Source organism: Siphateles boraxobius, unplaced genomic scaffold (assembly GCF_051911475.1).
Source record: "Siphateles boraxobius isolate OS27281-9 unplaced genomic scaffold, OSU_SipBor_1 33, whole genome shotgun sequence".
NCBI lineage: Eukaryota > Metazoa > Chordata > Actinopteri > Cypriniformes > Leuciscidae > Siphateles > Siphateles boraxobius.
In genome coordinates, this window is record NW_027508953.1 from 2736521 (window position 1) to 2760288 (window position 23768).

Consider the following 23768-nt stretch of genomic DNA (forward strand, 5'->3'; position numbering starts at 1 on the left):
GTCACATTTACAAGCGGCAAAACGGTATGTATTGTTTGAATTTCGAAATAAAATTAACAGAATCTGAGAGCTGAAAATTTGTTACATGTCAAAATTAACCTCTCTGTTAATTGTCTTTCGGCGTCAGTGTCCTCTTTGCGTTGCGATTTTTCTCAGCGTGAGAAAATAGATGTGTGGCGTGAGAGCGTGTGAAAAGTGTAAATTGCGTGAGAGTTGGCAGCCCTTCGTTCAACATACCTTTTGGTGTTCATGGGTTTTTCTGTTATAAGTGGAACAAAAGATTAAGACTATCGCTTCATGTTGCCGCTTGAACTGAGGCTGCCAGGCATTAATTACGTTAAATTTAAGAGCGCCCAAACGCATATTGTTCGAATTTTGTGATTACATTTACATTTATTCATTTAGCTGACGCTTTTATCCAAAGCGACTAACAATTGCTATATATATGTCAGAGGTCGCACGCCTCTGGAGCAACTAGGGGTTAAGTGTCTTGCTCAGGGACACATTGGTGTCTCACAGTGGATTCGAACCCAGGTCTCTCACACCAAAGGCATGTGTCTTATCCACTGCGCCATCACCACCCCTGGTGATGATAAAATGGACAGAATAATGTTTGTTGTGTAGAAAAAAAAAAAAAACGCGGACCTGGCAATAGTGGCTTCTACGGGTGATTCATAGGGTCAAATGGTTTAGAGGGATAGATACATATAGTTCACCCAAAAATGAAAATTCTGTCATTACTTACTCACCAGCAAGTTGTTCCAAACCTTTTTAAGTTTCTTTTGTCTGTTGAAAACAAAAATATTTTAAAAAATTCTTTCAGTATTGGTCATGCATGAAAATACTTTCAGTATTGGTCATGTATGAAAATACTTTCAGTATTTTTTTGGGTGAAATATTTAAGGCTATTTTATTGCATTATTGTCGAGAAGACAGCCCTCAACTTCAGGAAATTATTTTTTGCAGGGTGGGATGTCTTAATTTATGGCCTCTCATTGGCGTATTATATTAAACATAAAGGTTTACATTTGCTGTTGTAATAGTTTTCCTGCGTGACATTTTCTCATGGTTTTCTGTGACCTGAACCCTCTCATCTGATTACACAAACATACACAAACTATGTAATTTAGGTTACCTGTGTGTCCTGTTCTGTGTGCTAACTTACATTCTTCTCACATTTTCAGCACACACTCTGTGTAAACAGTAATCTACAGACGGCTTTAGTTTTATGGCCATCTGAAGGTAGTCCGGGACACGGGCGCCATGTTGTGTCAGGTGAAAATTTAGTCTGTTCTCACAACATTCACGGCTTCTGGTCTCTCTCTCTCGCACACGGACGCAAGCACGCACATCTGTGTGTGTGTGTGTGTGTTTGTATTTGGCAGCAAAACACTCTGTATGACATTGAGTCTTGGTGCTTCTCTTTGACTATGAATGCCAGCAACGGTCTGAATAAAACTGTCACAAACACTGGCATCAGCGGCCATTTTGGATCTGTCAGTCATTCTATCTCTGAAGTGATTTCATTTACAGTTTTAAAATGCCATCCGGTACTGGCAGGCTGACTGACTAAACCGAAGTGTTTCAGTGTTTTTGTGCTCTCTAACTAGAACTGTTAAAATGTACAAACTCTGTTTTGCTTCTTGCCTCACAAGTTCTTCCTCAACCTGAGATGCTTGGGATGCTTCCCGCTCTGTATTATTAATTATGCACATTATTCCTGGTATAAAGCAGTGCTACACTGTGCATTAAAATCTCCACAGGAAAGACCCCCAGCTTCATACAACACGGACAATATTGAAAAGAATGAATCACATGACACAACATATGATAATAAAGCCCTAGAGACATGAGCTAAAATGCTAATTCTGACTGTGCAACATGTCAGATTGCAGTGCAGTGAATTACCATACTGCACTCAGACAGCAGCAGAAACTGTCCTGTTCAGTGTCTGTGATGCTCATCAGAAACACACTGTTCTGATTCATAATCCCGTGCTGATGTGTCCACAAACACCATCCTAACAGTATTTGCAGGAGTTACTGTGAAATACATAAGATGGTACCAAAATTAATTGAAATTGAAATGAACCCTGCACCCCCCGCCCCACACACGCATTTTAGATTATTTACATCTGTTCATTTAGCAGACACTCTTATACAAGTGAATAATAAATGAACAAGTATACTTTGTAAATGTTGCTCAAAAAACATCTTCCTGTATCAAAAGTTTTTGCATATAGTGACAAATGTTGGATCAGTATCAGCACTAGAACAATACAACCAGAAGCATATGCTCTCATTTACTCACCGCCATGCTGTTACAGACTCGTATGGCTTTCTTTCAGCTGTGAAACACAAAAGGAGAAATTCTGAACATTGGAGACACAAAAGAACCACAAAACACAAAAAGACACAAAAGAACCATAAAAGTAGTCTATCCCTCAGAGTCTCAGCATAGCAGAATTACACAGATTGTCTAATTTGACTAAATATGGAGGAAACACTATTCTTAACACTTTTGGAACAAATTTATTTAGTCTATTAACAAAGTTTTTTGTGTTAATGTGATGGCAAAATGCTTAATGTCTTGAATTTGTTTATGTTTTTTAAATTGAGTTGTGAATTTCACTAACTGTATCAAAATTTAGTGAAAATGAAATTTTGCAATGTTTTCCAAATTATAGTTCAATGCATTGCCTTGCCTTAACATAGTTTTAAATTAGCTTCTAATGGCCTCCTAAAGACATGTTTAAAGAGCAACGTGCAGGTTGAATTTATAACTGAATTAATACTTGATATTGTCTGAAGAGGTCTTTTAAAAACACATATGTAGAAATTACTAATGAAATCTCATTTGATGTAGAGATTTTGATGAAAATGTGCTAGGCTCTGGAATACGCCTTTCCCGCTAGCAACGCGTCATATGACGTAGGCCGAGGCAAACAAGAGCTCGCGTTCAGCTGTAGTTAGAGTGGTAGTGAGAGACAGGAAAAGTTTTAGATCGAGTTTTAGAGATGCCATAATGGTAAATTGTTGTGTTTGTACTTGTTGCACGAATTCCAGCCTGTCAGGGCATCTTGTCCATCATTTTCCTTCTAGGAAAAACAAGGCTTTTCGTTTTTGGGTGCGTTTTGTGCAGGTGAAGAGAGCAGACTTCACTGCCGCGTCTGTCACCACACACTCGTTCGTTTGTAACACACGTTTCACTCCGGAGAATTATAGACCTGGAGATTTTTTGCATCACAGAGAGATGGTTTAATTAATATGGCTTTGAAAACATTGCATTATGCTGTCTTGCTCTGCGGTGTTTCCAGTGTGAAGTATTTACACACAGCGAACTCGTTGGCAGCTCAATGCTATCCTGCTTGCTGGCTACAAACTGCGGAATGGATTTCCTGAGGGGGGTCTCTGTGTCTCATTGAGCCGCGCCTCCATTCAGGAAATCCATTCCACAGTTTGCAGCCAGCTAGCAGACTGGCCGGCGGGAATCACTTTTGGAGTCATTTCAGCAGGATATCGGATATCTCCGCAGGTTGGATCGGGAAAATCCGTTACATGAATTACACTGGTATCTGTCCCGATACCGATAATGTATCAGATCGGCCCCATCCCTACCTGTGGGCTATCATAGGCATGCTCGTCAACATCGGAGAACTCGGTTTCTTCATTCACATCCATTGTAACCTGAGCCATATGTCATATGATAGCTTGTTTTTAACACCCTTGTTAGCGCGCCCGCCTCCCACACAGGAGACCCCAGGTTCAAATTCCGCTCGGACTGGATCGAGTAGAACCAATTAAATTTGGTGCCGTGACCCAGGTGAGAGTGAGGTTTAGGGGCTGAATGTAACGGAGCCTAGCTAGTGAGAGCTGTGCAGGTAAACCTCACTCCCCTAATCTCTAGAGGCACACTAGTGACTGGCGTTAGAGGTAGCAGTCTTTAGCGTCCTTGCTAGTCTGCCTGCCTGTCATGCCGGAAACACAGGTTCAAATCCCGCTCGGAGCAATGTGAATCCAACCAGAGGGGCTGCATTTGTGCCGTGACCCGGATGGGGTGAGGTTTAGGGGGGTGAGTGTTACTAACGTAGGCCAGTAAGAGCTGTGCGTGTAAACCTCACTGCCCTGGCCTCAAGAGGTGAGCTAGCGACTGATGCTAGAGGCTGCGGTCTTTAGCATCCTTGTTAGCGTGCTCGCCTCCCATGCCGGAGACCCTAGTTCGAGTCCCACTCGGAACGGGTCGAGTAGGACAGGTTAAACGAGGAACAAATTAATAATTAAGTCACTGAGTGGGTTATTAACTGGTTGACTGACTGGATCACTGAGTGAGTTGAACTTGAGAACTCAAACAGTTCAAGTTGTGATTGATTCATTAAATGATCCAATAAAGATATTGAACTCAAACTAATCATTTTATCATAAATAAGAGGTTGCAGCTTCTTCATAAATGTGCTAAAGTCTGAAAAAGGGGACCGTGTTTTCATGCTTGATGGCTTGACTCTGTCTAATTCCTGTCTCTATGAAGTCCCTCCTTCAAAAAACCGCAATGTGCTCTGATTGTTTGGCTAGACCAGGGTGTTGTGATTGCTCAACCGCTTTGAGTTTGTTTCGGAAATGTCACGCTCCTTACCACATTTTTGTACCAAAATACAGTGGCGTGTACGTTCCTGGAAGAAAACTCAAGACTACAATCGAAGCATTTCAGTAAGTTCAGAAATAATAACTCCCTTTGGAGTGACTTTGTGCTTTGTAATTCTGCAGACCTTTTTCATGCTTAAACAGCAATGTTACACACTAAAGAAAACTGAACGTGTAAAAAAGCATAATATATACTCTTTAAGTCGGAAGTCTTAAAAAAGTCTTACATTTCAGTCTGTTCTTCACAAAAAGCTATCATTTGACTTCAAAAGACTTGCAATTTAGTGCACAAGGCTACTTTTAGGATCATTTTTATTGATAATTTCATTATTTTGGAGCTTGACAGTCCCTGTCCTCCTTTATGTTCATTATATTGAAAATAGTGTCCAGGATATTCGCTTTTGTTGTTCTGCAAAAGTCATCCAAGGTTTTAACAACCTAAAGGTAAATAATGGCAACAATTTCATTTTTGGGTGAACTATCCCTTTAAGGAATATTATAGATTATACAATATGCCGCATTACAGTGCAGCGCTGTGAATTTCCATACTGCTGTCAGGCGGCTCGAAATAGTCTGTCAGAAACACACTGACCTGATCCATCATCTTTTTTCTCGGTTTCTGAATCTTCCCCTCCATCAAACACACACCATGACTCCTCTGGCAAGATTCGACTCTCCTCTTCGACTCTCTCTCTCTGTGTCTCTCTCTCTTTGTGTCTCTGAGGCATTGGCACACTGCAGACCTGTTTTGTTGGCACGCAGCGAGGAAGAAAGATATAGAAAGAGAGAGACAGACAGAAAGAGGCAAGAGACAGAAAGACTCTGCAGGGGTCTGTCTTCACGTGAGACCCTCACTGTTCTGCTCTGACACGCGCTATCATCCTCTCCACTGAAGAGAAACCCCACTGAGGTGCTGTCATCCGTCACAGACAAGATCTCACTCTCTCTTCGGGTGGATGTGGAGCCAGGGCCACCGTTTCATGGTCATGGCCTTGATGGAGGCTGTTTTAGTGGCTAGAGAAAAATAGGATGAGTAATGCTGGATTTGATGGACAGATTCATGATTTTCTCTTCTTGGAAACTTTCCTTGCTCGTATGTTGCTCTTGAAACTTTTCTCAGATATGTTTCTGCAAAAAATTCAACTGGAGAATTAAAAGAGTTCACTCAAATATGAAAAATTTTTCATCTTTAACTCACCCTCACGTGTTAAAAATTACAATATTTTGGAGTCATGTCACAGTATTTTGCCATAGTATTTAGTCTTTCAGGCTAAAAACGTCAGAAAAACATTCCACAAACAGTTATATTTTGGATATAAATGTAGGCTAATAATAGATAACTAACATGATTCTCTTACCATTTCATCCTAATCAATATATATATATATATATATATATATATATATATACACACACACACACACACACACATACACAGTATGTACATTTTATATATGCACATAATAAATGAAGTTAAACATAAGTTAAATAAAACGTTCCACAAATGTCACGGTTTGGTCCAGTTCCCTTTCAAGGGAACTCGAGCTGCGTTGAGACGCGGTGGGAACGCTCTGCGTGATTGCGTCGTGAAGCACGTGTATAATCAGTCCAATGGAAGAGCGAGACGTCATAGGCGGGTGATGTCATAGACCAGGAAGCTATAAAGCACACCAGAAAACAGACCGCGACAGCTTCTGTGCCTTCAGCAAGCGATCTGTGTATTCTGTCCTTGTCATATTTATTGTTGTCTGTCAAGTTGCAATATATATATATATATATTTTGGCAAAAGAGAGCAAGCAGCTTTGTGTTGTTCCCTGCCCACGTTATATCACGGGTGGGGACACACACTTCATCTTTTTGTTACTATTTGGGAGTGGAGCATGCCACAGTCAGTTCTCGAGGGAGCTGACTCTGAGCATTGCGAGAAGCTGTCCGTGAGGACACTCCGCTCCCGCCGGGCGTTCATCGAGGAGGACGGTTCGGTTCGCGCTTTCTCTCTCCCGAGTCGGCGTCATCATTTTTAACCCCGACGTTACCCACCAGCCATCTTAAATAAATAAATTTTATTAGGCAACGCTGGTGGGTAAAGTATAAGGACATGGATGAATGAGAGGATGTCAGCACTGACGCTATCCGAGAATTGCGTCGTGCAAAAACAGATAAACTATACTGGGGAGGGACGGTTTCGAGAAATCGTTTCTCCTCTGCGTCCTCTGGGGGGGCGACTCTCTGAGGAGGATCGCAGCACGGCCAGTTCGGTTGTTTTCCCGCTGGTGGCCACGGAGTGATATATATATATATATATATATATATATATATATATACATACGTTTTTCTGATTTAAAAATAAAGAAAAATAAGATAAATTATGTCTGTTCTTCTGGACGCTCCGCTTTCAAAAAAACTAAGAAATAAACCATTCAGCTGCGTTCCAGAGGTTTCTTCCTCACCAAACTACTGTTCCCGAGACTGCTGGGCGGGAGCAGTCTTGGTCTACTAAGCTCCTCGCAGCACAGAGTGCAAAACGAGCATCACCATTTGGGCTCCTCCACAATCGAGGGGGACCTGGGTGGCGGTAGTGGTCTAGCTAGTTAGAGATATGCAAGATCTGAGGACTGTTTTATCTCTAAAGTAGCTTGGACAAAGAGGAAGCCCTGACGCTGAGGCTATCAGGCTTCTAAGGGTGGTCCCCTCCAGGGTAGGGATGGTTTTGAGAAATCGTTTCTTCTCGGCGCTCTCTGGGGTGCGACTCTCTGAGGAGGGTTGCAGCGCTGCCAGTTCGGTTTCCTGCCGGTTCGCCGTTCAGGGCACCAAGGTGTCAGTGTCCCCAAACGATCCTCCAAGGGGGGTCGTAGAGCAGTCAGTTCGGTTTCCCTGCCGGTTCGCCGTTTCAGGGTGCCGAGGTGCCTGCTTTTTCCAATGATCCTCCGAGGAGGGTCATAGGAACTAAGCTATTTAGAGGTAGTCAAGATCTGAGGATTATCGTCATCTCTAATAAAGCTTAGACAGGAAGTCCTGTTGCAAAAAACGAGGCTATCAGGCTTCTGAGGGCTCCTCCGGGGCAGGGACGGTTTTGAGAAATCGTTTCTCCTCGGCGCCCTCTGGGGTACAACTCTCTGAGGAGGGTCGCAGCGCTGCCAGTTCGGTTGTTCCCTGCCGGTTCGCTGCTTCAGGGCACCGTAGTGACTGTTCAACCAAATCCAGAGGCCAGTCTTGAGAGACTGGTTCCCCTAGTAGAATTTCTGGCAGCGTGGAAACTACTGCCACATATTTCTCAGTGGGTCCTGCACACTATAGGAAAGGGTTCAGAATTCGGTTCTTGTCCGCCCAGATTTCTAGGGGTTCTCCCCACTGTGGTGGACCCCGAGCAGGCTTTGGTTATGGAGCAGGAAGTACTGACACTTCTGCAAAAGGAGCTGTAGAAGGGGTTACTCCTCCCGGCAGACAGTCAGGGTTTTACAGCCATTACTTCATTGTTCCGAAAGAGGATGAGGGGTTGCGTCCAACTCTAGACCTGCGTCATTTGAACAGCAGGTTTCAGAATCTTAAGTTCAAAGTATACTTAAAGGGACGCTTACTTATCTATCCATCCTCATCACAGGAGGTTCTTGGTTCTAGGTTTGCTTTCAGGGACGAAGCATACCAGTATCGGGTTCTTCCATTCGGCCTAGGTTATCACCCCGCACCTTTACAATATGCGTGGATGCAGCTCTGGCTCCTCTGAGATTCCAGGGCATTCGCGTATTAAATTATATCGACGATTGGTTTATTTTAGCTCAGTCCGAGCTTTTGGCAGTTCAATATCGAGATGTCGTTCTGTCCCTCATAAGGAGGTTGGGGTTGCGGCTCAACACCAAAAAGTGTACTCCTCCCAGCTCAGAGGACCACTTTTCTAGGTGTAATATGGGATTCGACAACATGCAAGCACGTCTGTCTCCTGCATGTATTTCTGCGATTCTCAGCCGTAAAGAATGTAAACTACATTCCTCTAGAGGTCCCTCTCAAAGAGCTTGGGACTCTAGACAGCGCTCTCACCCACAGCCTCCTGAAAGGGCGGATCTGAGGACCGTCCTCCAGGCCAAGAAGGCAAAAGGAAAGAGGTCCTAACTACTATGAGACCTCCAAGGGCCGCCCCCCCGAGAGAGAGCGATTGAGGTCCCCTCTCTTGTTGGGCCCTCAGGAAGCTGGCGTCAGTATCCCGCCGTTTGCACATTGTAGGTCGTTGTCGGTTCTCCCCTGCCAGTCCTCCGCTTCAGGTGGCCGTCAAAGACATGCAGAAATACACTGGACACCACCCCCGAGGGGCTGGTTCCCTTGGTGAATTTTTCAGAGGCATGGCAAAGCCTCGCAAACATTTCTCCATGGGTCCTGTGCACTGTGGAAATTGGGTACAGACTGCAGTTCCAGGTCCGCCCACCTAAATTCAACGGGGTGGTCTGGACTTTAGTGCACCCAGAGCAGGGTCTGGTGTTGGAACAGGAAGTTCACTCGCTGCTGGCAAAAGGGGCCATAGAGCATGTTCCCCCACCAGTCAGGGAGTCTGTTTAGAGAGAACGGTGTCGTCTTAGCGGCCCCTAATTTAATAACAAATGATCTTTAGACGGAAGTGAATCAATCAAAACTAACTTCAGCTGGAAAAAACATTTTTCAAGAGCCACTATAAAACCAAAAAAATCTCTGTTACCTTATATTATATGTTTATCTCTGTAAAGCTACTTTGAAACAATCTACATTGTTAAAAGCGCTATATAAATGAGGATGACTTGACTTGACTTGAATCTGAGGCACTTGAACCGGTCTCTGAGGAGGTTCAGGTTCAAGATGCTCACCATTCCTATCATAGTGAGTCAAATCCAATCCGAGGATTGGTTTGTCACGATAGATCTAAAGGACGCATACTTTCACGTCTCCATCCTTCCATCTCACAGGAGGTTCCTGAGGTTTGCTTTTGGGGGCGAAGCATACCAATATCGGGTTCTTCCATTTGGCCTAGCACTCTCCCCTCGCACATTCACCAAGTGTATGGATGTAGCTCTGGCCCCACTGAGGCTCCAGGGCATTCGCGTGCTGAACTACATTGACGACTGGCTTATCTTGGCCCAGTCTCAAGAGTTGGCAGTTCGGCATCGAGATGTCATCCTTGGCCACATTCAGCACTTGGGGTTGAGACTCAACACAAAAAAGAGCGTGTTGACACCCGCCCAATGGACTACGTTCTTGGAGGTGGTGTGGGACTCGACGACAATACAGGCACGAATGTCTCCCGCACGCATCGAGTCCATATTGACCACACTAGCCAGGGTGAAGCTAGGCAACACCATCACAGTGAAACACTTCCAAAGAGTGTTGGGTCTCATGGTAGCAGCGAGAGCCTTGCAGTGGTGGTTGAAAGCCAAGGGGTTTTCCCCGAGGGGAAATCCGTTCCGCACGATAAGGGTTACGCGCACGTGCCTTCGTTCCCTATCAAAATGGAAGAAGCCTTGGTTTCTGTCCCAGGGTCCCAGGTTGGGAGCGTTATGTCGCTGAATTATTGTTTCGACAGACGCCTCCCTCACGGGTTGGGGCGCAGTCATGGACGGCCGCTTTACCAGTGGCCAATTGGTCAGTGGTGTCCTATTTAAACTGACAGGGGGGTCTGAGGTCGCGTCCTCTGTGCAGACAAGCGCATCAGATCCTCCTGTGGTCCCAGCGGAGACTGTCGTCTCTCAGGGCGATGTATGTCCCAGGGTACCATGGACGGCCGCTTTAGGAGTGGTCTCTGGCAGGACCATCATTCCTCCTGGCACATAAATTGCCTGGAAATGTTGGCGGTTTTCCGAGCTCTGAGGAGTTTTCTGCCAGACCTCCATGGTCACCATGTTCTCGTGAGAACCGACAATACGTCAGTGGTGTCCTATTTAAACTGACGGGGGGGTCTGAGGTCGCGTCCTCTGTGCAGACTGGCACATCAGATCCGCCTGTGGTCCGAGCGGAGACTGTCGTCTCTCAGGGCGATGTATGTCCCAGGGGACCAGAACCAAGGAGCAGACGTACTGTCGAGGCAGGGGCTGAGGCCCGGGGAATGGAGACTCCACCCCGAGACGGTGGAGTTGATATGCAAGAGGTTCGGCCCAGTGGACGTGGACCTCTTTGCGTCTCGAGAGACGACACACTGTGGTTCTCCCTCACACATCCAGCCCCGCTGGGGTTGGATACCATCGTGCAGACGTGGCCGAGGCTGCGTCTGTACGCCTTTTCCCCGATTGCTCTGCTCCCTGCAGTTCTGGAGAGGGTCTGTCGAGATGGGGTCAGCCTACTATTAGTAGCCCCGTTTTGGCCGGCCCGAGTATGGTTCTCGGACATCATCCTGCTTCTGGAAGGCCCGCTATGGCAGATGCCTCTGAGGAGGGACCTGTTGTCTCAGGCGGGGGGCTCAGTTCTCCACCCTCTGCCCGAGCTGTGGAAACTGTGGGTCTGGCCCCTGAGGGGGCACAGTACCTAGAAGCCGGCCTGTCAGCAGAAGTGGTTGAAACTATACTCATTTCCAGAGCTCCCTCGACGAGGAAGTTATACGGCCTTAAGTGGAATGTTTTTTTCCATTTGGTGCAGAGAGCGTGATTTGGACCCAGTTCACTGCCCAGTGGCTTCAGTACTGGAGTTTCTCCAAGACTTTTTCTTCAAGACTCTGCCAGGCTTACCCCGTCCACACTCAAGGTTTATGTGGCTGCCATTACGGCATTCCACGCTCCTCTGAGTGATGGTCCTCTGGGGAGGCATCACTTGGTCGTGCTTTTCCTCGGTGGAGCGTGGAGGATGAGACCTGCGACTCGCACCAGGGTTCCCTCTTGGGACCTGGCAGTGGTTCTCGAAGGGCTGGCCGAGGCCCCCTTCAAACCACTGGAGTCGGCCGGGGCCAAGAACCTTTCGTTTAAGGTGGTCTTTTTGTTGGCCATTACTCCTCTGAGGAGGGTAGGAGATCTCCAGGTGCTCTTTATTTCCAATGGGTGCTTGGAGTTTGCTCCAGGCAACATTAAGGCCATCTTACACCCCAGGCCCGGCTATTTGCCCAAGGTGCCATCTAATGTGGCACGGCCTTTGGTTCTGCAGGCATTTCGTCCTCCACCTCATGTGACGGCAGATGAGGAGAGACTTCATCTGCTCTGCCCTGTCAGAGCAATGCAGTGTTATATCCAGAGGTCCTCCTCATGGTGGAAGTCGGACCAGTTGCTGGTGTGTTTCAGGTTGCCCAAGAAGGGGCTTCCCGCCTCTAAGCAAACCATTAGCAACTGGATCGTTCAGACTATTTCCCTGGCTTATCAGGTGCGCAATTTGCCTTCACCTATGGCCATGAGGGCTCACTCCACCAGAGGCATAGCATCCTCTAGAGCCCTCCTTTCTATACATGACATATGTGAGGCGGCTGGCTTGGCCACTCCGCACACATTCATGAAGTTTTACAGTCTGGACCTTCCCTCTTCACCCGGTGCACGAGTGCTTTCGTCCTAGATTGTGCCTGAAGACAGCTTCACACTAGGTTGAGCGGGGTTCGTTGTGGTATAGTGGGTATCTCGTTCCCCTAGTGTCGTAACCGATGCAGTTCGAGTTCCCTCGAAAGGGAACGTCTCGGGTTACGTATGTAACCCTTGTTCCCTGAGAAAGGGAACGAGACACTGCGTCAGTTAGCCACACCTCACCCCGCCTGGAGCACTTGCTTCATAGCAAAAGCTGACATTTTTGTGTGCCGGCGTGCTTTTGTACACATCTGCTTATGCCGTCACACGCTACGTCATCACGCAACGCCGATAGGATTGGATTCAGTTTCATTCATAAATACAGACGCGCTACGCTGAAGGGCATTCCCCTAGTGTCGTAACCGTCGCAGTGTCTCGTTTGCTTTCTCAGGGAACAAGGGTTACATACGTAACCCGAGACGTTTTGTGCTTGCTGGAATTTCCACTTGTCTCCACTTGTTCTCCATGTACTGCCTAGGACTTTGAGATTGAGATATAAAATAATTGTATTCCTACAAGCCATGCTCTGACATAACCACAAGTATTTTCATTAGATTTTTTGTTTTCTCTCAATTTCATAGCCCCAAACACACAAAATCAGTCCTGCCAAACACTGTCAGAAAACACACTGAATATGAATGTAACATCTCTCTTTCTGCTGGGAACCATCACTGAATGTGCTTTGATGTGCACAGAGCAGAGAATCTCTCTCTCTCTCTCTGGAGATGCTTTGATGTGAACGGGGGTGAAACTAATCTACCTTCTTTCTCTCCGTCTGTCTGTCTGCCTCTGTGCAGGCGAATGCAGTTTCAGCAGCGCAGGGGTCCATGATGGCGGAGTGTTCAGTCGGATCTTTCAGATCCTTTACAGGAATGAGGAGGTGACACTGGAGGACCGCATGAGCTTCAGAGTGCACCTGCTGCTGGACGGTGAGAGGGTGAGTGACTGCTCTGAAAACAGAAGTGAGGGTCATGGTGTGGATTATGGTGATATCAGAAACCTAGTATTGAAAAAAAAACTGGGCTGGTAGCTGAAAGGTTGTAGGTTCAAATCCCACTAAAAAAATCGGCTACACAGAATACAGCGTGAGATGGAATAAGAAGAACTTGTTCCTACTTAAATCAAAATGCTTCTAACTTTAAATACGCAGAAGTAAATCGCAAATATTATAGAGTGGAAACTTGCATACACTACTGTTCAAAACTTAATTTTTTATGCTCACCAAGGTTGCATTGAATTTATAAAAAAAATACAGTGAAAACAATAATATTGTGAAATTATATTTTTTAAATATTTAAAATTTATATTTGAATGTATTTAAATTTCCAGACTTCAGTGTCAACATCCTGAAGATATCATTCTGATTTGGTGCTCAAGAAACATTTCTTATTATTATCAATGTTGAAAACATTATATTTGTGTATAACTTAATATTTTTGTAAAAGCCGTGGTACATTTTTTTTGCAGGATTCTTAAATAGAATAGAAAGTTCAAAAGATCATTTATTTGAAATAGAAATATTTTTTAGCAAAATAAGAGCTTTTACTGTCACTTTAAAAGTATCAATTAAAAAAATTAAATAATAATAATCTTTTTGACCCCAAACATTTGAATGGTAGTGTACAGTATCCGACGATTTCTGAGAAACACTGTTGACAGTGGATTGAACCGAGCAGCACAACAACCAATCACCAGTAGGAGGCTTGTCCACTCTTATGATGGGGGAGGAGAGAGAGAGTGAGCAAGAGGGAGATTTGAAGAAAGACTGTAAAAAGAGAGATGGCTGAGAGAAATTACAAAAGAGAAAATGTCAGAGGAATGAAAGCTTCCTAGTGCAAGAACCAACTCTTTCTTGAATATATTCTTGTGTACTGTATGTTCATCTTTTGATCCTCCTTAGCTTCAGCTATGATAAAGAGATATCCACTATTGCATTGAGTGTTTGTGCAGTTTGGGGGTGGAGCAATGAAGAGAGGGGTGTGTTTGTGTGGGTTGATTTCAAATATCAACAGCGTTTCTCAGAAATCACTGCACTTTTAATGAGGGGTGTACTAACTTTTTCCACACAAGAATAGGCTATATTTGTTCATGCAAGTTGTTACAAACTGTAAAATCCAAGTGCAATTTGTTAAATTATATTGCCTTTTATTGATCAACATTGATGAAATGCCAGTCCCCTATCAGTATGAGCAAAAATGTTCATAAACAAAAACAAAGAAAAATACTTGTCATGGGATGTACTTGTTATTTCACAGCATTGAATTATATTATTACACACTTTATTATATTCAAATATTATTACTAATCGTACCCTGCTGATACGCCAGCTCATTTCAGACATTATAAAATATGTGAAATGGGAAAAAGAGAGACAGAGAGAGGCAGGGAGTTCTGGGTGGGAGAGTGTCTTATAAGATTTCTATGGCCATCTTTCTTATTAACCTTGAAGCAGTTATCTGTGCCCGCTCTCCTCCCTGTCTCACTCCATCTCACTCTGTGTCTCTCCCCCTCAGATAAGAGGTCTAAAAATAGCTTTCCATTTCCCCAGAGTGTGATTTCAATCAATCCGTGTATCAATAATTGGGGCAGCCCTGTTTGTTTTCAAAGTTCGGCGGAGGAGTACACCAGTTTATCAGAACTGGGTGAAACCTTCCGTCTATGTCACATGTTCTGTTTCTACAGGAAATCTGTGGGAATAGCACATGCTAAAACCACGTTTTTATTTGAAGGGTCCTTAAATACAGGTGAGACACGAAGAATTAGAATATCGTGCAAAAGTTTGTGTATTTCATTAATTCAAATTAAAAGGTGAAACTAATATATTTATAATATATAACTATATACATTATACTTTTCAGAGGGCCGAAATTTCTGTATTTAAAATCCTTTTTTTTAAATGATTTCATGTAATGTTCTAATTTTATTAGATTTTGAATTTGGGGTTTTCATAAGCTGTAAGCCATTATCATCAAAATGGTAACTTTTGCACGATATTCTAACTTTTCGAGTTTCACCTGTATGTGCGCACATGTGAGCGCACATAAACATGTGATTGTGTGAAGTGGTTATTGGCTGCAGTGGCTGGAGAGTACGCATCTATGTCATTCATTTCTGAACTTTTCTCCGCATTATTCATGAGAATGAACTATTTTAATCCAATCACAGTGCTGTATTCTGCATGAGGTCGCATACTACAGTGGAGAATTCAAATGTTTTAAAATACTGTTTCAACGCTGTTTCTTTACCTCTGCCTACTCAGATTTGCGTTTTTGTCCTTTAGACGTGTGTAGTAAGTGTATGTTTCATCTTATTTTTGCACATGAGAAACAACATTGTTACATGTTTGACATACAGTATGAGTGCATGTGAAATTAATATGACCTTAAATCACTTGTGGGATGGTGTGTTGTGATTTTTATCATTTTTTTGCTAGTTGGATGCATAAACATTGACGAGGGGTCCCGCCGTATCTAGAAATCAAACTGTAGAGATCATATATGCATCATAATGCAACCACTCGACACCACAACACCAACCAATCACAAGATCTTGCTTTGTTTTTGAAACCTGCAGTTAGTTTTGACTGACAGGTGTGGTGATGTGTTTGTCTCAGGTGGAGGAAGCCATGAGTGAGGTGGACGTCCAGCTCAAACTAGATCTGCACTTCACTGACAGTGAACAGCAGTGAGTCCCTCTCTCCCTTTTCCACATTTTTCAGAATAGCATACTATCATTCTATTTTTGCTACATGTGGTCGGTACTCTGCAGTGTGTGGATCTTCAGTATTCAGGGAATGACCTATTACTTTCCCTAAATGTTTAGTACACACGCAGAGCATACTACACTGGGTACTGTATCCCACAATGCAATGCACTTAATCCGTGCGGTTTTGTTGTAAAAATATACATATTTAAAACTTTATAAATGAAAATATCTGACTTCCGGCAACGATCGACGCGTGTTCACGGGTGATGGAAGTCGAGGTATGACGTAGTTTTCTTTTGCTCTGCTCTCTGGCTGCGCTGGCGCGTTCGTTCTACGTCATGACGGTTCCTACGCTACGTCATACCTCGTACGCCGATTCAATAAAAAAATAAAAATAAAAAATAAAATACCTCGTACGCCGACTTCCATCACCCGTGAACGCGCGTCGATCGTTGCCGGAAGTCAGATATTTTCATTTATAAAGTTTTAAATATGTATATTTTTACGACAAAACCGCACGGATTACCCTCAGAAGGCCTTCGTTTATCCCCCTGGAGCCGGATGGATTACTTTTGTGATGGATGTCTGCACATTTTGGGACTTGAAGGAGGTGGACCCCGTTGCTTCACATTATATCCACTGAAGGGTCTAAGACATTTTCTAAAATAACTGAAAATGTGTCCGTCTGAAACAAGATTGACATATGCATCTCGAACGGCTTGAGGGTGAGTAATGCATGGGTTAAATATCATTTTTGGCCGAACTATCCCTTTAATGTAGATAAATAAAATTATAAATAAAAAATAAAAAAAATCTTACTGACCCCAATTTTTTGACACACTTTTGTGTATGTTTGGTATGGAATAGTAGCCTACTGGATAACACTTTATTTTAAGGTGACGTAGTTGCACGTTACTAGATGTACTAACTATAACTAGTAAACTATAACTGTAAATTATGCATAATTACAAGTAACTAACCCTAATCCAAACCCTAACTTTATAGTAAGTACATGTAGTTAATTAATATTACTCAGTACTTATATGAGTAAAATAACTTAAAATAGCAGCCTACAGCATTTGGTAGAAAATAGTTTGTCAAAAATAAAACATTATGCAATCTATCCAATTTTGAATAAAAATAAAAATATGTGTACATTTGGCAGTCCAATGCATCAGCGTCAACAAAGAGACGTTACAAATCACCTCTGATATTTTTTCATCCATCACAGTGAAAATGGAAGATCAAATCAAGCGCATTGCATTATGGGAGACGATATTCCACACAGCACACTTTATTCAGTACATTTAGTAAGTCATTATAGTTAAACACAACATTCAGAAGGTGAAAACAACTCACTGAATTAAACTTACAACTTTATGAGGTAGTGAGAGAACAATGTAGCATACATTTGAAACATTTGCATACTATTTAAGTACTATTCAAAAAAAATATGCAAGTATTCCACTCCAAACACAGCCATTGCCTCACTCTTTCCTGTAATTTTCTGCAATCTGCATCATCTCTCTGTCTGCATGTCTGTATTTAAGGAAATGCAGTGAGAGTGTGGTAGAGCCTCAGGTTGGCACAGCGTGTGTTTTTGTGTGTGTGCGCGTATATTAATCAAAAACAGTAAGAGCAACCGCACCGATGGCCCTCAGCAAAATACTCTCTTACACACAGGGGTTAAATTGGAACTGCGTTCCGGCACCTCAGATAAATTATTAAATAAATAGATTCATTAATCTCAACGCATCTCGCTGGTCCTGAGATGGACCGACTGGCCGACCAACCTCCCTTCCTCCCCGCTGAACGCGAGTGATTATAAATGCGTGAAATGCGCTCACGGTGGTTGAGCGCGGTAAAGTTAGTTTAGTGTTCGATATTTCGCCGGACATTGTTTTCCTTGCCACTGTTCAATAGGGTCGGCAGTCTTACAAAGACATCAATAGCAGGATTAGTTTTAACATTATGTATCCATTATCGGCATTAAATATTCGTTCAAAATCACCTACGTGCATTAATGCCGCATATTTACCTGAGAATGCATTGACGCGTTTCCTCAACGCATGCCTAGGGGACGTCTGCCAATTCCACTAACTGCGTTAAACGTAGCCTATAATTTATATTATTTAAAATTACTTTTCAAATTCCAAAGCTTGTAGAAGGTTCCTATTGGCAATGCTGATCTGGTAGCCTTGAGTAAATTAACTCATCTAAGAAAATGATTCATAAAACTCATCAGTTGAGCCTATGTTTACTTACTTCACTGACGAAAATGAAAAGACTATCAGTCAAAGTTCAGCTGTAGGAGGGGAAGAAATACGTCCGGATAAGGCTGAGAAAAATAAAGATTAATATGCTGACAAATAATCTAATGCACACTGACATGGTTTTAAAGCTATTTATTAGCCTTTTTTTTGGCCTTCAAAAGTCTTAAATTGCACATATGTAGGTCAGAGAAATCAAAATTTTCTCGGGGGAGCATGCCCCTGAACCCCCCTAACTACCTCACATTTAAATGCACATGGCTGTAGGGGGGTAATGTGGGCTCATGTGGGTACAGTGCCAGGGCTCAATTTATGGCGCAGTGTTCAGCAATTTTAACATAGTATCGTCTTCATATACATATACATACTCAATATGTTGTCCCACGGTGAGTTATTTTTCCCTGTTGCACCTACACAAAATTTGAGGGTTCCCCCACCTACCAAATCCCACTTTAACCACTGCTTACACACACACACACACACACACACACACACACACACACACACACACACACACACACACACACACACACACACACACACACACACACTTCTATCTCAAAGGAGCACAAATGAGAGCAATTACTCGAGCCTCTTGCCTGCAGCGGAGCCCCAGAGCAGCGGTCCTGAGCTCTGCTGGGACGTCAGCGAGACCAGCTCATTAACTACTCTACCTGTCCATCTCCCTCTCCTCCTCATGCTCTCTCTATCTCAGGAGTTTTCTGTATTCAGCTCTTTTCTCCTGCTCTTTTTCTCTGGCTGCCACTTCTTAGTATAGTTGTTACTTTTGCAGACCTGTATCTCTATTGTTTTTTGTTGTTGTTGTTGATGTTCTGTTGTTGTTTAACAGGTGTTTTCCTCCTTATTTTGAATTAAGCTTTGTGCTGTGTTGTGTTTTAGTGGTTACAGGAAATGTCTGTAAACTAACGGAAAAATGTCCATGCAGAAAACTACCTTTTCCATTTTTCTCTGGATTTTTAAAATATATATACATATCTTGAAATCACTCAAATTTGTTACATAATCAAATATTTCCCAGAAAATATCAAAATGTGAATAATAATAATACATTTATGTTTATTATTGTTGTTGTTTAAAAATAAGTATATTTTTATATAAAAATACAACAACTTGTGTAAATTTAACTTATTTTATATATGTCACTATTTACATATCAAATCAAATACAGATTTTTTAAAAAAAATTTTTTGCTGTGTATGCAGTTATTTCACTGCAAAATTACACAAAACAAAGACCTATTATGTTCCGTTTCCATCGTTTAAATGCGTATGAATGGAGCTTGTAATTTGCTTATCCAAAGTGAATTACATTACATTCAAGGTACACATTTACATTTTGTCAGTTGGTGCTTTTCCTGGAATCGAAGCCCCTGACCTTGGCGTTGCTTGCATCATGATCTCCTGTTTGAGCTACAGGAAAGCTTTAGACATTTATTTAGATTGAGATGTTATTTTGTTCATGTCTTGTGTGTTAGGTTGGCGGATCTCTCTTCAGTGCCTCTGATTAGCAGCAGGACGTTGGGTTTGCACTTCCATCCACACCAAGGCCTACACCACCACCTGCCCGTCATGTTTGACTACTTCCACCTGTCCGTCATCTCCGTCTCAATCCACGCCTCCCTGGTGGCACTGCACCAACCACTGATCAGGTGATCACACACAACTCCGCCCCACCAGTTCTCAGCCAATCACCAATTTAGGGCACCAACTACCATGCCTTCATAAATTTTGCTGCTTTTCAAAAGCATTTTGTCTATAAATTTGATAGTTTTTTCCTCGTCCCAGACAAGGACACCATTATTATAAATATTGAACGTTTTATCAATAATAATAAGTGCCATATACCACTAATGATGAAAGTTTGAAATTGAATTCAAATTGAATTTATTTTAATTTAGATACTTTCATCATTAAGGCAATGAGGCAAGTATTATTTAGTTTAACTGATCTGAATTACACGGTATAAAAAAAAGTTAATATTGTGAAATATTATTACAATTTAAAATAACGGTTTCCTATTTTAATATAGTTTATATTTTTTAAATGTATTTTAATTATTAATATAATTAAAAATGTGGGCTACATATACCATTCAAAAGTATTAGTTTAATATTTTTGAAATAAGTCTCTAATTATAACAATTTAAAATACATGTTTTCTATTTGAATCTATTTTAAAATGTAACTTATTCCTGTGATAGCAAAGCTGATTTTTTAATTCAATTTAATTTAATTTCAATTTGAATACTTTTTTGATTTTTTAATTCAATTTAATTTAATTTAATTTCAATTTGAATACTTTTATCATTAGGTGCATAAGGCAAGCATTATTCATGGCCATCTTTTCTAATTTAATGATAAATCCTGTGTATTGTTTGTTGGATCTCTACCTCCAGTTCGTAGGAGGTGTTACTGGCAGGATGTGATGTATTTTCACTGCTGTGGATCTGTTCTTTCAAACTGAGCTTTTAAAGTGCTAGATCTTTCCCTGAAGCCTCCTGAAAGCAAAGCTGTCAAATCCAAAGTGTGTGTATTTGTCAGCTGTCACGTGAAATGGATTTCAGAAAACAGAAGCTTCATTAGTGTCAAACATTCTCAAGACCGACATTTACAAACTAACCAGACATGTGGGTTTATGTTTATGTGTAGGCCTTGTTTTCAGACAGATATGCAGCAAAAATAATCTTCCCTGAGAGCGGCCCTTACGTTAATTCAACTGATGACAGTTGCACACATTGATAACACTACAGGTACTTACATTGTGTGATTTGTCTTCTAGTTTTGCACGCAGTGGTAGGGGGTCGTGGCTGGGGAAAGGGTCTCCAGAGAGCGAAGCTCCGCCCTCTGCGATGTCAGTGGAGAATCTGATGTTTGGGGCTGGATACTGCAAACCTGTTCCAACAGAGGTAACCACATACATCAAACCTGATCAAGGCAACTCATTTCACACATAATCATGCATTTAAATTAAGTTGAATGAATTGTGTGAATAGAATAATTCACTCAAATAATTCTTGCAGTATGCACATCGTATTTAGTGTACATAGAAAATCCAAATGGCCCATTATATTACATTGTGAGATGATATATGAGTATCCCACAATGCAATGCAACATAACTTGACCTTCCATTTTTAATGTAATGAATGAATTGAAGGTATCCTAACAATATGTAATGTGAAATAAAAAGGGGATATTTTGTCATTTTTTTAAACTTTCTTTGCATACTACTGAGCGCGTAATGCAACTAGTATTTAGAAAAGTATTTTCAAATAATACCTGCTTCAACTGGCTCAAGGGCCATTTAGAGTTAAACAGCATAGATAATTTGACCTTTCTGACCAGAAGCTGAGGACAAAGTAGCCCTGCATTTTTCTCTGATTGGAAGAATTGAGAGGTTTCTCTTGCCTGTGGAGATTTCCATTTAGGCAGGAAATGATAACGAGGTCTCTCGACTCCGTATGGGTCCTGCGTTTACACCCCCCCTGCAGGGCACTTTATTAAGTACAGCGTTACCCTGGAGGGAGGCAGCGTTTGATCATCGTAACGAGCCCAGCTTTACTGGACTCCAACATGAGGAGCAAGCACCTTTCTCTCTTCTTTCTAGAGGCGCTCGCCAGCCTCCTCAGCACTTTTACTTTACCATGAAGGATATAATGTAATACTTTCCATTCTGTATACTCTTTTCTCTATAAATGCCATACGATTAGATCTTTAAGCTAATTGGTTGGTGAGTTTATATTTTTGTCTTAAGCAAAGTTCTGACAGGAATGGGTAATTGATCATTTAATGACCTTTATGTTGTTCTGTTTTCTTTCATCTTTAGAACAGAAATTGAGAACTGTTGTACTGTAATTGTCAGGTTTCCCCCACAATTACAATCAATGAAAACTGGAGATAGATGTCAAACTTCTAAAAGCATCCAAAGTAGTTGGTTACACTTTATTTCGATGGTCCACTTTAAGCATTTTACTAGTACAAACTATAACTCTATAAGTACATGCTAACTCTAATTAGAGTATTAGTAGACTGTTAGGTGTTCAAGTTAGTGCAAGCAAAGTTACTTATAGTTAGTAGAATGTCTAAAGTGCACCTTCAAAATAAAATGTAACCAAAAAGTATCATAAAAGTCATATTGGTTCGTATATATTACAAGACTTCTGAATGATATAATAGCTTTGAGTGAGAACTAAAACCTCAGTGAGTCTAAAATACATTTAGATTGTTTTATATGCTCCGTTAACAGCAACAATTGAATCAAGTCAGTGAGTTGAACTAGATAAAATTGACTCCTGAATGTACTTGTAATATATAGTGCACAGACTTGCATGAATGTGCTTGTACATTTGTACACATGTTGACCACAAACAGATGGCCGCCCAGTGATGACGCTATCCCACGATGCAAGGTGGCATATTTACTCTGCACTCGAGCTTTCTTACATTCAGTTTGGCTATATGAACTCAATCTATGATCAATGTTTTTTTTTTTTTTATGATAGTGTAATATTGACTGTTTTCCAGCTGTTATGGTACTAAAAAGTGAGAAAGCACAGAGTGTGTGTGTGTGTGTGTGTGTGTGTGTGTGTGTGTGTGTGTGTGTGTGTGTGTGTGTGTGTGTGTGTGTGTGTGTGTAAGTGAGTGAGTGAGTGAGTGAGTGAGTGAGTGAGTGAGTGAGTGAGTGAGTGAGTGAGAGAGAGAAAGAAAGAAAGAAAGAAAGAAAGAAAGAGAGAGACTGAATTCAGTACGCATCTGTTTGAGTCAAAAGGACATAACTGAATGTAGATTACAAAGCTTCACACATATAATAACAGCGTTCACCACTATCTTTACACTCAAACATAAACACATTACACAGTATACACAAGTATGCAGTAAAGACATATTAGAGGCCCAACAGACCCACAATCCCCCCTGTATAAGAAGAAATGTTTCTTGTGCAGCGAATCATCATATTAGAATGATTTCTGAATGACCATGTGACTCTGAAGACTGGAGTAATGATGCTGAAAATGTAGCTTTGCATCACAGGAATAAATTACATTTTATAATATATTCATATAGAAAATAGTTATTTTAAATTGTAATAATATTTCACAATATTACTGAAATTTTTGAACAAATAAATGCATTCTTGGTGGGCAAAAGAGACTTTTCAAAAACTTAAAAAAAATATTTACTGAACCCAAACTTTTAAATCAATAATAAAAAAAGATATGAACATTCAACAATCAAAGTAGCACTTTCTCACTCTGACTGAAAATGCTGCAAATCAAACAAAATGCATGAAAGAGTGACATTATATATATATATATATATATATATATATATATATATATATATACACACACACACACACAATTTAATGCAATTGTCAGTGCAGTATGTTTACATTACTACTGAACAGAGAGGGACTGTCCTCTAGGAGAAGTATATGTGTGCACTCCTGCCGACAGGACGTCTCGTGTCGTTCCCCATAAGCGAGTGCCACGTATACACACTTCTATTATACTGCTGGGAAACTGGCTGCGTTTAGTTTTACCCTGCGTTTGATCTTCATCTAATTATTGAGCTTCAGGCTCAACTAAACATAAACATACAGCTGCTGCTCATAACAACCACATCACACAAAAATTATATCAGATTAT

The 23768-nt window shown here is 41.7% G+C and overlaps 1 protein-coding gene and 1 long non-coding RNA gene across 4 annotated transcripts in view; one reads left to right on the forward strand and one right to left on the reverse strand.

Annotated features, from left to right (window-relative positions):
* The window catches only part of fam135b (family with sequence similarity 135 member B), a 66039-nt gene that overhangs the window by 23763 nt on the left and 18508 nt on the right, over positions 1 to 23768 (forward strand). For all 3 annotated transcript variants that reach the window (XM_077194947.1, XM_077194946.1, XM_077194948.1), the window contains 4 exons: positions 12926 to 13065; positions 15742 to 15812; positions 19599 to 19772; positions 20902 to 21028. In XM_077194947.1, coding sequence (XP_077051062.1) covers positions 12926 to 13065; positions 15742 to 15812; positions 19599 to 19772; positions 20902 to 21028 — 512 coding nt within the window. The remainder of the gene's footprint in view (positions 1 to 12925; positions 13066 to 15741; positions 15813 to 19598; positions 19773 to 20901; positions 21029 to 23768) is intronic.
* On the reverse strand, positions 1993 to 5342 carry LOC143701578 (uncharacterized). The gene is made up of 3 exons (XR_013190137.1): positions 5230 to 5342; positions 2311 to 2347; positions 1993 to 2042 (listed from the first exon to the last, which is right to left on the reverse strand). It is a non-coding gene; the product is annotated as an uncharacterized LOC143701578 (long non-coding RNA).